The sequence below is a fragment of the Pollachius pollachius genome (genome assembly GCF_949987615.1).
Source record: "Pollachius pollachius genome assembly, chromosome: 9".
Lineage (NCBI taxonomy): Eukaryota > Metazoa > Chordata > Actinopteri > Gadiformes > Gadidae > Pollachius > Pollachius pollachius.
In genome coordinates this window covers 14820455-14835454 of record NC_136942.1, presented here as the reverse complement: position 1 = coordinate 14835454, position 15000 = coordinate 14820455, and the positions used below count along the sequence as shown (strand labels likewise).

General features: G+C 46.5%; 1 protein-coding gene across 1 annotated transcript in view; it reads right to left on the bottom strand.

The window, feature by feature from the left end:
* Positions 1–15000, bottom strand: part of LOC307081098 (NT-3 growth factor receptor-like) — a gene marked incomplete at its 5' end in the record, with an annotated part of 112412 nt that overhangs the window by 85754 nt on the left and 11658 nt on the right. The window contains 2 exons of the mRNA XM_079744133.1: positions 1041–1112; positions 1404–1478. Of these exons, the coding sequence (XP_079600259.1) occupies positions 1041–1112; positions 1404–1478 (147 nt within the window). The remainder of the gene's footprint in view (positions 1–1040; positions 1113–1403; positions 1479–15000) is intronic.

The following is a 15000-nucleotide window of genomic DNA, read 5'->3' as shown; positions in this document are numbered from 1 at the left end:
GCGGGCAGGTCTGTTTCCAAGGTGTTTTTCGTATAGAGGTTTTGCTGTTCATAATTCAGTTTCTCTCTTGGAATTTTAACACATACACCCTGAAGGAAAGGTTAAATATAACCTTTACATCCATACAATAAGGGTGTAAAGATATGAATATGAAAGGTGATGACAACCGCAGCAAATGGCAAGATAATGGCTATTTTATGTTTTATTAACTGCAGAGCCTGTTCCTTTTCCAGGTCCATACACACTATATATCTGGGCTACATGTTCACATTATATAATGTTATATAATGCCACTAGACACCATGGCCAGTTTTTGAAAATAACCTCACTCTTTACAATATGTATGCCTTTCGAGCATAAGTGGGTATACCCTCACTGGTCACTGGTTAGCACATGCGCTGAAGCATTCTGGGTAACTCAAACAATATGGCCTCAAAAATAAAATGGAGTTTAATATCTAAACAGGTATATTGTATTGCATTGTATTGTGTTATATTGCATTTATTTATACCCTGAAATTTATTCTGACATGGTGAGTCACTCTGGGGTTCTTGGACGTGGGAAGAGGGAGAGGGATTGGCTGGGTCAGGGAGCATTTTTACATATCGACTCCCACTGCTCTTGCGAGCACAGACACGCACGCATCAGTCCTCCTACAAAACACCGGAAAGAATGCAAAATAAAATATGGGCCATATCTGTGATTATGCAAAGCCTTGCCTTGCATGGGTAAACACATGACAAAGTAGACTTGCATGTGTCCTTCTCTCTAGTCTTTGAGGATTGGAAAGCAACAGAGGAAGGAGATACGGGAGGAGAGGTTGTCTGTAGCATGCTGTGAGTGGGTTTGTATGTGTGTGTTCGTGTGTGAGATAGAGAGAGGGAGAGAGAGAGAGAGAGAGAGAGAGAGAGAGAGTTTGTTTGTGTTTGTGTATGTGCATATGTGTGATTGTGTGTGTGTGAAAGCAATGGGGAGGGGTTCTGTGTATGACTTTGCATAATAGACATTACATTACTACATTTAAATATAAATATACTTACATAAAGCGCAGATGGGGGTTCTTTGAGAAAGCCCGAGCCTGGATGAAGTTCAAGCTGCTCTTTGTAATGGTGCTGTATCACAAAAAACACCCCCCCCCCCCCACACACACACACACACACACACACACACACACACACACACACACACAAAAACACAAACACACACATTCAGTTACTTCCCATACGTATTCACCCTTTTTGACTTAGAAAACATATGATATATACGTTTGCGTTTATGTTCATCACTACCAACGCAGCCCAAACAAACACGTGCATACATGCAAACAGCCAAGGATTCCACAGCAGGGGAAACCATTAAGGTCAGGACCTTGAACAGTAATTTGATGTGTGTGTACTACTCACAGTCTTTCCAGTCCAGTGTAGAGCTCCATGTCCATGTCTCTCAGCATCTGCAGGCCCTTCCAGTTCTCAATGTGTCTGGGGGGGGGGGAAGGGGGAATAAACAACACCAGTCACTCAATATGCATGTGGGCATGTGTGTGTGTGTGTGTGTGTGTGTGTGTGTGTGTGTGTGTGTGTGTGCGTGCGTGCGTGCGTGCGTGCGTGCGTGCGTGCGTGCGTGCGTGCGTGCGTGCGTGCGTGCGTGCGTGCGTGCGTGCGTGCGTGCGTGCGTGCGTGCGTGCGTGCGTGTGTGTGTGTGCACAAGCATTGGTGTGCCTTCAGTGTTTGTTTGTGGCAGAAATCATTTGTTTTACGGGGTAGTCCCAAGCCCTTCAAAGTGACGATGACCTGTCAGCTAAATGCGACACGCTGTTAAAGGTTTGAATGACGTCAGACGAGGGGATCCCCCCCTGCCTGATTTGATGTAAGATGAAGATGGATGGATGAAACGATAGATAGATGGGAAGATGGAAAGATATAGATATCTTTGTCGGATTCGTTGCACTGGTTTGCTTTATAGGTCAGTTAACTTGTATTTAAAAAAATATAACATATTTGATTGAGACATAAATTTTATTATATTTTCCCTGACATCATTGTCACTATTAAAATTGTGCTTTTTATTGTGAGCTGCTGCTACGCCATCAATGGTACCTATCAATCTATCTGGATAAAACGATAGACAATGGATGGATGGATGAATGGCTGGATGGATGGAAGGATGGATGGATGGATGGATGGATGGATGGATGGATGGAAGGATGGATGGATGGATGGCTGTATGGATGGCTTAATGGATGGATGGGTAGATAGATGGATGGCTGTATGGGTGGTTTACTGGCTGTCTGGGTGGATGGATGGATAGATGAATACTTGGCTATTTCTCTTCACTCTTAATGAATTGGTTTTGTGGGGGGGGGGGGGGGGGGGGGGGGGCGCTTGTTTGTTTTATCCTTAAAAGAACTTAGTAGAAACAGAATGGCAGCACTGTTTGGGGTACAGGCAGCGTATGGCAACCAATCAAATAACGCAAATCACAATCCCCGAACATCTGTTTACCCCAGAGACTTCACCCTAATCTCCCTCAAGGTAGAAGGTGGTGGCATTGCCTGTGTGCCTATGGGTGTGTGTGTGTGTGTGTGTGTGTGTGGGGGGGGGGTGTGTGTGTGTGTTTCTGTTTGTGGGTATGCATGCGTGTGTGCCCGCGTGCGTGAGTGTGATTAAGGTGAACCTGATAAAAGAGACAACATTGGATATTTTTGGACACACACCTTGTATCTGTTGGTCGATCTAGCTATGTATCTATCCATCTTGCATGATTGTTTAATAATTAACAAAACACTAAAAATCGTTCTTACAGTGCAAGTAATTCACACACACACATATCTCCCTTCCTATTTTCTTCCCTCTCAGATTCACAGTGACATTCTAACTCTCACACATGTTCACTCACACACACACACACACACACACACACACACACACACACACACACACAGTGATTTAATATGAGGGGTTTTAGAACCATGCAAGTTCGCTTGATTGGTCAAGCACATTATGAGCTGACGAGAGATTCCTCTTTAATGCCAAAGGGCCTTATTGGAAGATTGACTAAGTCAATAACAGATCATCCACACACGTCTAATGAGCTAATAGAAGCCAGCATTCATTCCCTTGTGAGCAGGGCTTCAGCGACAAAACAAACCTTCAGCCAACTATAGATTGAGCTCTGAATGCATTCACAAACTCAACTCACTAGGCGAACATAAACATGCCAGTCCTCCATTGGAACCGCAACGCTCACAAACAGCTGAGGTTCAAACACACAGTCATTGCAATTAAAAGGGGATGTTTTGCTGAACACGACTTGTTGCATCCTTTTTTCTAACGGGCCTGCATGTCGGGCTATCCTCTGTGGTTATGCTGTCCCACGGATGGATTTCGCTGTACTTACGCTCCAAACTGGCCCCACAGTGAATAAGAAGCCTTACTGTACCCTTGGATAATCCCAATTCCTTGGCCGCCGTAACCACTGAAGAGTGCCCAAGAGGTTGTTTACATGTCAGATCCTGCGGGCTGGATAATAGGCTTAGGACAGGCTTAAACAGAGCCAATGAATAAATTAACGCAATCTCTTTTGAAGAGAAAAAAATATAGAAAAGATGCTTTGCAACAGTTGAAGAATTTATTGAAAAATTATCAGTTGAGATAATTAGAGAAGGAAAAATGGAATCGTGTTCGCTTACGTTCGGATGCATTTGTTTCGTCTGAAATGATTCATGGGTTTAGAAATGTTTTTAAGACAATGAGTTTAGGTCTTTAGGCGCACCCAAAATGTAAATTAATAGGGCTGCAGAAGATACGCGCCACCCCATCCCAGATGTTTGTATAAACATGTATAACACATATAAAGATAGGACTTTATTAATCCCTGGAGGGTACTTCACGACTCATTTATATTATAATGCAAACTAGACTGTAGTCATGCTTGAAAATCCGATAAAGTGTATTAAAATATTCTCTCTGTGTGTGTCTTGGATACAAATATTTTGCTGGAAAAAAGGAAACAGCGTCTTTGTGTTAAAGCATGTCGCTGTGCATCGAGATATGGATATGATTCTGAATAGATTGTGGTGCCTGCAAAAAAGATTTTGACACATAGAAAATACCAAGGCAAGAACAATAGAGTGTGGGTCGGAGAAAATGGAAGCAAGACAAAGAGTAACGCAATCTCAGACAGCACCAAGGTCGGAAAATAAGGAAAATGTGGTGCATATGTTGTTGCTTTTGTAACAACTTCATGAATAACTATTCACCACCAATTTCCAATGTTTTTGCAGGTTAACATTTCATTGGATAAAACGTGGCATCATGCCTTACGTGTGATGCCGTGTGTACAATGAAATTCATCAAATATTTTCTTTTTTTTAAAATAATTTACATTAAACTTACATTAAGCTACTTACATTCCATTAAGCTTACCCCAGCCTAAACCAAAAAGTTGGTCTAATATGAATAAAGTATGGTTTAACATATAAACCCCAACAAGAGCTTGGCTTTCTTGTTCTTAATGTGTTCATAGAAAAGTCTATGCTGGAGAACATTAGCATACCTTCCTCTTCTACCAAAAGATTTGTCCTGATAGCTCAGCCAACCCACGTGGTTCAGAGCTTCAATAGCAGACAAAGTGATCGTGCTTCTACAAAAGGTCACCGCAAACCTCCAGACCAGTACCAAAGCATCAATAGTCATATATCAATCAATTTAGCCATGCTGTAAGAGTTATCGCTTGATACCGCTGCAGGGCTGGATTTCTGCAGAACAGATAATAGTTTAGCTGACCTTATCAAAAAACAAAAAATAAAAAGTATTAACCAAACGTGTTGGACCTTGTCAGTCTCTAACTTAATCCACATATACCCACATGACCAGAGCTACTCTCTCTATCCTGATGTTCTCTGCTCCCTCTACCCTGATACCTTACTCTCTCTCTACCTTGATACCTATCCTCTCTCTACCCTGATACCCCATCCTCTCTCTACCCTGATTCCCTATCCTCTCTCTACCCTGATTCCCTATCCTCTCTCTACCCTGATTCCCTATACTCTCTCCCCTTCCAGATCCCCTACCTTTTCTATACCCTTAACCCATACTCTCTCTCTACCCTGATACCCTACTCTCTCTCTACCCTGATACCCTACTCTCTCTCTACCCTGATACCCTACTCTCTCTCTACCCTGATTCCCTATACTCTCTCTACTCTGATACCCTACTCTCTCTCTACCCTGATACCCTACTCTCTCTCTACCCTGATACCCTACTCTCTCTCTACCCTGATACCCTACTCTCTCTCTACCCTGATTCCCTACTCTCTCTCTACCCTGATACTGTAATCTCTCTCTACCCTGATTCCCTACTCTCTCTCTACCCTGATACCGTAATCTCTCTCTACCCTGATTCCCTACTCTCTCTCTACCCTGATACCGTAATCTCTCTCTACCCTGATTCCCTACTCTCTCTCTACCCTGATACTGTAATCTCTCTCTACCCTGATTCCCTACTCTCTCTCTACCCTGATACTGTAATCTCTCTCTACCCTGATACCCTACTCTCTCTCTACCCTGATACCCTACTCTCTCTCTACCCTGATTCCCTACTCTCTCTCTACCCTGATACTGTAATCTCTCTCTACCCTGATACCCTACTCTCTCTCTACCCTGATACCCTACTCTCTCTCTACCCTGATACCCTACTCTCTCTCTACCCTGATTCCCTACTCTCTCTCTACCCTGATCCGCGGGGCAGTGCTGGACCTCTGGCTCCACCTCCACCAGGGTACCAGGTGGCCGCCTCTCAGCGACGCCCTCGCATCGCTGAGTGCGAGGCTGGTAACTTAGCAACATCCCCTGCTGCTTCTTGTGAACGATCCGCTAAGCCTGTAGCTCTGAACATTGGCGGACGCCAGCAGGAAAGCGCTACCTACTGCCACTCTCATATATATATATTTTTTTGCGGGGGGATGGGGGGGTCATTTTGGCTCTGCCGCTTGGGGGCAGGGCAGTGTTCAGCTCTAGGGCCCCTCCTCCAGTCCCCTGGTTCATTACCGCCGGACTAATACGCCTCTGGCTTCAGCTTCTGCAATTCCCCTTTCCTCCTTCGTCCTCCCATGTCTGTCGTGCAGGTCTATCCCTTTCACAAACCCCCTCCCATCCCCCCTACCATTCAGCCCTCCCCCCCCCCACACACACACACACACACACAAACACACACACACACACACACACACACACACACACACACACACACACACACACACACAAACATAACCCTTTCTGCTTTCCATTCCATCTCCTTCCTTTTCTATCTCCAACCTGATCTTGGCAGAACTCCTCTGTCCCTCACCACTAGCCGTCTGCAGAACAGTCACATGCACTTCCACAGGCATTCACACATACACACACAGAAACACACACACAAAGTAATTTCCACAGGCGCAGATACACACACATATACGTACAACCTCGCTTCCACAGGCACACACACACACACACACACACACACACATACATACAGACAAGCACACTTCGACAGGCACACATCCACACACACATCCACAGGCTAAAGCACACACACAAACACAGACACCCACTCTCACACACAATCTCACACACACACACAAACACACATGCACACAAATGAAAACATGCACACACATTGCTGTGTCTTCGGCTGCCAGGGTAGAAAAGGGACCACAATGAATGCGTCCTACGCACTCTGCCATCAAATAATACAAAAAAAAAGGGAGGCGGGGAGAGTGAGGCAGAGAGAGAGAAAGAGAGAGAGAGAGAGAGAGAGAGAGAGAGAGAGAGAGAGAGAGAGAGAGAGAGAGAGAGAGAGAGAGAGAGAGAGAGAGAGAGACAGAGATAGGGAGAGAGAGAGAGAGAGAGAGAGCGAGAGAGAGAGAGACAGAGCCAGAGAGAGTGAGTGAGTGAAAGACAGAGAGAGAGAGAGGGGGGGAGGGAGACATAGAGAGAGACACATAGGGATGGAGAGACGCAATCACAGAGACAGAGAGAGGGATCACAGAGAGAGAGAAAGATAGAGAGAGAGACAGAGAGAGACAGAGAAAGAGAGAGAAGGATAAGAGAGAGAGGGACAGATAAAGAAAGAGAGAGAGAGAAAGCTATGGACAGAGAATAGAGGAATAGGAGAGCGAGAGTGAGAAAGAGAGACAGCCAGATTGAGAAAGAGAGAGAGAGACAGCTAGGGACAGAGAAGAGAGGGATAAGAGAGAGAGCGACAGTGATAAGAGACGCAGAGAGTGACAGAGAAGAGAGGAGCAAAGCGATGCTCCTAGGCACGTCTGAGGAGCAGCCAAATAGAGAGGAAGTGTAACGCATCGCTCCCTCACTCCAGTAATGTATTCAAGCCCAGTCAAAGCTAACCTGTCATTAAAAGACAGAAGGTCCCCCCGGGGCTAACTAGCAGCTTCTCCTGCTTAAGCTATCATCGCTATTTACATACAGCCTGCTCATTGTCAGTCTGTGTGTGTGTGCACATGTGTGTTAGTGTGGGTGTATTTATGTGTGTGTATGTGTGTGTGTGTGGGGAGGGGGTGGGGGGGTTGTGTGTGTGTGTGTGTGTGTGTGTGTGTGTGTGTGATTGAACATGTGTGAGAGTTTCAATGTCACTGTGAATCTGAGAGGGGAGAAAATAGGAAGTGAGATATGTGAGAAAGGGATTAGATGGAAGAGAGGGAAAGACTCAATCTTAGACTCGAGATGGAGGGTGAGAAATGGAAACGATTCTGATTAGAGGTTTGTGTTTCCATGGCAATGTGCGGGGTGAGTGGAGATTGAAAGGTGACTGATTGTTGTGCTGAGTTTAACGACACGTGAATGATTCACTGTGTTTCCATTTACCGAGGGGCACCTCAGACGCCATCACTGAATGGCGTCAAATCGCTAATTGTTTGAATTTTTGTGTATCTTGCGCGTGTGTGTGTGTGTGTGTGTGTGTGTGTGTGTGTGTGTCTGTGTGTGTGTGTGTGCGTGCGTGCGTGCGTGCATTTGTGTGTGAGTGCACATCTTTATTGTGTGTGCCTGGGCTCCCATTATATATTATGTCCATGAACTAGAGATGGAGCCAATATGTATTTTTTGCTAGATATAAAACAGATGGCTTTTTAAGTATTAAATCTCCTCTGATGTGTCTTTGTGACATTGGCACTGAGAGTCGTAGGAATGAATGTATCCCCATCAGCCATGGTTCAGATGGAGCCCTGGCGGGGGCTGTTTACACCACCCGTTCTCAGTCCAGGACCATGCTGCCGACCCCAGGCTCACTCCCCACTGTTCCCCCCCCCTGACCTGCACCCCAGCACGCCCAGCGTTCACATCCTGTCTGCATACACTCCATCAGTATATCCATTTAAAAATCAACAAATTACATTGAATTCGTTCCCGACATGCATTCAAAGGTACAAACGACAGAGCTCCTACAATGTAAAGAAACACATTTCAGGGGAGAAGGAACCCTTAGCCTCAGCACCGACACCGACACCACTGTGCACATCAAGGCTGCGGCGCTCGGGGAATCCGCAAAACCCACTTCAACATCTTAAGGTTCACTAAACACATACTTAACCCGTACTGTAAAGAAAGGTTGACGTGAACTCCGGGTTACACAAGCAGGCAGAAAATCAAGCGGTGAGAGAAGGGGGAATGGCGTGTTTGGACGAGCGCTGATGGTTCTGTGTGCGGGGCTGGCGCAGCAGCCGCTGGGCTGGTTAATGAGGCAGACCCAGCAGCCAAATGACCTCCAGAAGAGTGTGTTCAGATGTGGCTGTGAAACCATGGCGCGTGAAAACAACGCAGGCACGGCCGCAGCAGTGCCAGTAGTGCCCCTTGTGGGGCACATTATCTTTTTGTCCTATATTGTTGATTGAAAGTTAGCCGGTCAATATGGCCCTCACTACAGCCCCCCAGTGTCCCTCTATATAGAGTGCAAACGTAATGCTAAATGAACAAGCTTAAAGGTGCTGTGGGTTCAAATTAAGTGCTATTATCTGAGAGTTATCTGTTCGAAATGGGATGGCCTTTTTTTCCCGCTGTGAGAATATCTGTTGCGAGTTGACTGCGGCTGACTCACTGCAAGGAAAATCTTTATTTGACACCGGCTCCCTGTTCATTTCTGACCAATCAGGGCACAGGTACTTGAATGCAACACTTCTTGATAGCGGAGAAATGTAGCGAGGAAAGGGAAGGGATTTTTTTACCCTCAAATAGTACCCACAGGCTGGAATCTGTCATATAACTTGAGTAGAATTTGAACCACTTGTCATCCGAGCCGAACGGCAATCTTTCTAAAGATTATTAGTACCAACTGTTTTCACATGAAGCACAAGAAGTGGGAGACGGTTAGTGCTATGTCTTCATCAGATGGTGGGCGCACTAATATGGAACCTATGAACCTGCGTGGGAGAGGAGAGAGGAGAGCTAAAGTGCTTGGTGGATGACCTGGTAGTGAGGGAAACCAGGGGAGGAATAAGCGTAAATTGTTTTTTCCACCATCAGCAGCTTCTACAATGAGAATTCTGGAACAAACGGCACAGTTTTCATTTTGGCGAGGGTTAGTGGGGGAGGGTGGGGAGGGCTGGTGTTCCCTCTTCTTGTTGATGTTCTTTTCCTTTGGCAAAAAGGCAATTGTTTATCTCTTTAACATGCTTCAGCAAACCGCATTAACAAAATACGTGTCAACGATAGAGAGAGTTTAAGCAAACAGCGACATAGGACATTTTTTTTATACAACCCCATCCATAGAGAGGCAGTTTGCTGAGAAAGCATGTCCTATTTCTGCCATTGGCCTGCTCTACATTCCCTCTGTAATAGCTGACCACACCTGGAATCTGCATAGCAAGACCACACTGCTCTGCTGTCAGCCAATCGGTGACCAGAAGCTGAAAGACTTTGTCACTTGTCCATTGAAACCTAAGCAGGATCATCACTCGTTGAGAATTGATCGGGCACTTTTATATTCACTTGGAGTATAATGAGCCAACATAAATGTGTTACCTCACAATTGGCCTATGTTGCAAATACACTTACACTGAAATATTGATACTGGGAATGCGAAAATGAACAGACATACTATTTTAACTTTCCTGTCTTTCCGGGATTCATATTTATTTTTGTGGGTTGCTCAAATGTAACTTGGCTCTCCAGACTTGACTCAACACCATTGCATTCATAAAACACAGCATTTAAACAATAACAGGAAAGGTTGTGACTAAACTTCAAACTCAAAGTAAATAGAAACCACGTCCCTTACCAAGCCAGCCATACACAGCACGGAACACGGTTTTTAATGTTGATTTAATGGCTCTGTGGGTAACTCTGTCCAAGCATCGGCAGAGCAGCAGCGATGCAGTGCAACTACTACAGAACAAATGTTCAATGAACTTAAACACCCGTGTCACCAATCCATTCCAAGGCTGTGATCTGAACAATCTGGGATCTGCTGAAACCCCTCCGACGCTATCCTTTAGCAGTCCGACCGTCTCGCCGTCTTGGATTGTAAATACCACTGCTGATTAAATTCTCACACGCACATAGGGTTCCGACGAGCCCAGGAAAGCAAGGTATTAATAATCTAGTGACTGAGCACCGGCTTGCTGTTAATAAGCAGCACGCAGCTGTAAATGACATGGCTGGTGATAGAGGTAGAGCAACAGGCACAGAGGAGTGATGGGGGGGATCCCAAGAGACCGATCCAGGCGAGGACAAGAGATGGGGGGGGGGTTTGAGGCGGTAGGGATGGTAAGGGAGGGGGAGGGTCGAGGAGAAGGGAACAAAGAGAGTTCGAAGCAGCGATAGATTGAGAAGGAAGGCAAGCCAAGGGGAGTTAGGGAAGTCTTGCTGCAGCCTCTGGATTTACGGGGTGTGAAATTGAGTGAGTGCGGAGGGGCCGCGTCTCTCTCCTCTAATCTGTCATGACGCCATGGCAGACGGGGACGAGAGACAACAGACCACAGGGAGAGAGGCCGACGGGGACGAGAGACAACAGACAACAGGGAGAGAGGCAGACGGGGACGAGAGACAACAGACCACAGGGAGAGAGGCCGACGGGGACGAGAGACAACAACCAACAGGGAGAGGGGCCGACAGGGACGAGAGACAACAGACCACAGGGAGAGAGGCCGACGGGGACGAGAGACAACAGACAACAGGGAGAGGGGCCGACGTGGACGAGAGACAACAGACCACAGGGAGAGAGGCCGACGGGGACGAGAGACAACAGACAACAGGGAGAGGGGCCGACGTGGACGAGAGACAACAGAACACAGGGAGAGAGGCCGACGGGGACGAGAGACAACAGGCCACAAGGAGAGGGGCCGACGGGGACGAGAGACAACAGACCACAGGGAGAGAGGCCGACGGGGACGAGAGACAACAGACCACAAGGAGAGGGGCCGACGGGGACGAGAGACAACAGACCACAGGGAGAGAGGCCGACGGGGACGAGAGACAACAGACAACAGGGAGAGGGGCCGACGTTTTGAGTGACAGAGGGTAAATAGTAGAGTTGGAAGTCAGGGGAGGATACTGGCTGTCATAGAGCTAATTTAATCTTAGGATTGTTTAGGCTGATGCCTATCCCGGTTGCTTCAGTATAAATGTTCATTTTTAAAGGACCTGAGAATAATATATGCCCCTTCAATTAAGGCATTGATATAATTAGAGTGCATTGGTATCATTGACGTTTCTTTAATATTGTTATTATGGTTAGAAGTACTAGTAGTAGCAGCAGTAATGCATGCAATTCGCCAATACTCACAGGTCGACTCCCACACGCAGGTCGATGTATGCGTATAACTCTCTGCGTTCCACACAAACAGCAGAATAAGCGCATAAGCCAGACTGACGTAAAGCCCCCGTTTTCATTGTAAACCTAATACAGAACAAACCCACTATCACAAATCATCCGCTCGCTCTCTCACACACACACAAAGTCCTCTGCTGTGTTTATTCTGCAACGCTTGTGCTATAAAAAGAGCTGCGTGTGGAGGGGTTTGTGGAATGGGATTTTTTGAAATCAAGAGTCTGAAGTCATCGCCGCCCCGAACGCAGACTCAAGATTTGATCGTTCGTCACATGTCGATATGAATCCTGGCAGAGCTGAGATAAGGGCGGGTCAGCTACGTTTTGTTTGCATCCACACTTCCATTTTCTTTTCATTCCTTTTCCTCGTGATTTGCTGAAGTAGCAGCTACATATGAATACATATGGATGTTTGTTTTTTTCACTCGGCAGGACCCATCAATTCCATCCATCCATCAGCCCCTCTGTCTATAATTCCGCCCATACCTCCACCCCCTACATCTTCCCATCACATCTCTCAATCCATGCATCCACCCTCCCTCCCTTCCTCCCTCCACCCAATCCATCCACCCAACCACCCATACATCGACCCGTCCATCTCTTCATCCAGCCATCCATCCCTACATGCATTCACCCATCCATTGCTTCTCATTCCTCAGAGTGCACGCGGGCTGTCATGTCGGCTTTCAGTGTGTGAGAACAGGTGATTGATTGTACTCTGGCCTAACAGTAGGGTTCCCATCAGCACCTGTGTGGTTTAACATGGACTGACAAGGCCTTGCACTCACACTTGCGCACGCACATACACACACAGGCACAGGCACGTACACCTGGACGACACGCACGCAAACGCGCACACAAACACTTGGGAAAATACAATATGTTATGCATGCAGAGCACGACATGCAGAATGCAAGTAGATGGATACGTCGTCCACATCACTACATGGCACACCTTAGGAAATGTTAACAGGAGGGTGGAAGTAGCAATTAACTAAGAGAGGGAGAGAGAGAGAGAGAGAGAGAGAGAGAGAACGAGAGAGGGGGAGAGAGAGAAAGAGAACGAGAGGGAAAAAGAGGGAGAGAGAGAACAGGAGAGAGAAAGAGAGAGAATGAGAGAACGAGAGGACGAGAGAACGAGAGAGAGTATGATCGACAGCCGATGTGAGACAAAGTGTCAAGCAGAACCAAAAAACACAAACAGATAGAGTTCATTAAAGCTGAAGGCCACGTCTTAAGACTTTCCAGTGAAACAATGTTTGCTTTTTAATCACTGGCAACAATCAAAACAGAATCTGCACAAAGAAGGTGCCTGTGCATTAGGGGTCACCCACACCTTGAGGCGGCCCGTGTTGTAACCAAGCGCAACGACCCGGCTCCTTTTCATCTTGCGTCTGTGTCATCGGAATAGCTAATGGTGCAAACAATGGGCCTAGAGGCGGGGGGAAGCGAGTGGAAGCGGGGCGGCCATGACGGCTGACAAGCCCGGATACCCAGAGTGCAGAGCCCCGCCTTAGACGCCACAACAGCACCACACCCACCCACCCACCCACCCACCCACCCACCCACCCACCCTCCAGCGGTCTGATCAGCAGATTAAAAGCAGGAAATATGCCCTGTGAACCCCCCCCCCCTCCCCCTGACGGATTCCTCCACCACGAGCCCCATCCCCCGCCATGCCCTAACTGACGACGCTATTGGGCAGAGATGATTTCATTTATAATGAATTGTGAATATCTAAATTATGCAAAAGAGGGTGACAGAAGAGGCAGAGAAGGAGGGAATAAGGAATGAGCCTCAAAGAAAGGAATAAGAAACAACACCAAAAGAAAAACAAACAGAGAGGGTAGAGAGGGATGGGGAGAGAGATGGGGAGAGAGAGAGAGAGAGAGAGAGGGGAGAGAGGGAGAGAGAGAGAGAGAGAGAGTTAGAGAGGGGAGAGAGGGAGAGAGAGAGAGGGAGAGAGAGAGAGAGAGAGAGATAGAGAGAGAGAGAGAGAGAGAGAGAGGGGAGAGAGGGAGAGAGAGAGAGAGAGAGAGAGAGAGAGAGAGAGAGAGAGAGAGAGAGAGAGAGAGAGAGAGAGGGGGGGGGGGGGGTGGGGCTGGAGGGAGGGTGCAGCAGTACATTGAGAGGGTATTTATCCATACACATTTTTATTTGCCACAGAATAAGCTCCGATTTTATAAATAAACATAAGGCACACACAGCACGCACACACACACACACACACGCACACACACACACATCTTTCGCTTTTGCCAAATACACCGAGTTGGACGTTAGTCGAACTCCAGGGCCTTACAACAGCAGAACTCCCTGAAGAACATGGGTTTAACAGAGAGAGAGAGAGTGGGAGAGTTACATAGAGAGAGGAAGAGCTTGAGTAGGAGAGAGAGGGGGAGAGACAGATAAGAGAGAAGGAATGAGGGCAGTTGCAGTGCTGCAGTGCAGCTGTATTCCACAATCTTTCCCCTGGTAAGCTTTCTCTTTGTCTCCCCACGCCTCTCTATCTTTGTTGCATAATATTGGAGATCCACAAACTTGAACTACAGCACTGACCCGTTCTTTTACTTCCGTACATTAAAAAGAACCTTATCTTAAACGAATCGGTGGCTCTTAATTCATTAGGTCATTCAAAGCTAGTGATCGAGTTTCAAGTCGCTCTGTTATAACTGATGGATGTAATGTACGCTCCATGAACCCTTGAATGCATTTGAAATCGTTAAACATCCATAATGAGTAATAAATAATATACTATGCAGACAAGATTTTGCAGAGAGATATCTTTACAAAAGAGAGAGTTGCAATATAACAAGAACAAACAGTTTTGGGTAAAATTACTTTAGTAATGTTATGAACATTGCAAGATTACTGCCATTAAAAAGTGACCCACTGAAAAAGTTTCCAATAAGAGTACTTTTGCATGCCGTGCCTCTATGTTTCTGTCAAAAACGTATGGGCAAGAAAAGAGAGAGAAAATGAGTTTAGGATGAGCAAATCAAACAAAGGGAAATGAAGACCAGAGCGAAATGAAAAAGGAAATTTGGAAAAGGGTGTGAGTGTGTGTGTGTGTGTGTGTGTGTATGTGTATGTTTGTGTTTGTGTGTGTTTGGGGGGTTGGGGTTTGGTGGTTTGCGGTGTTGGACATGACAACTGTTTAATAAACAAGTGTCGGCTGGC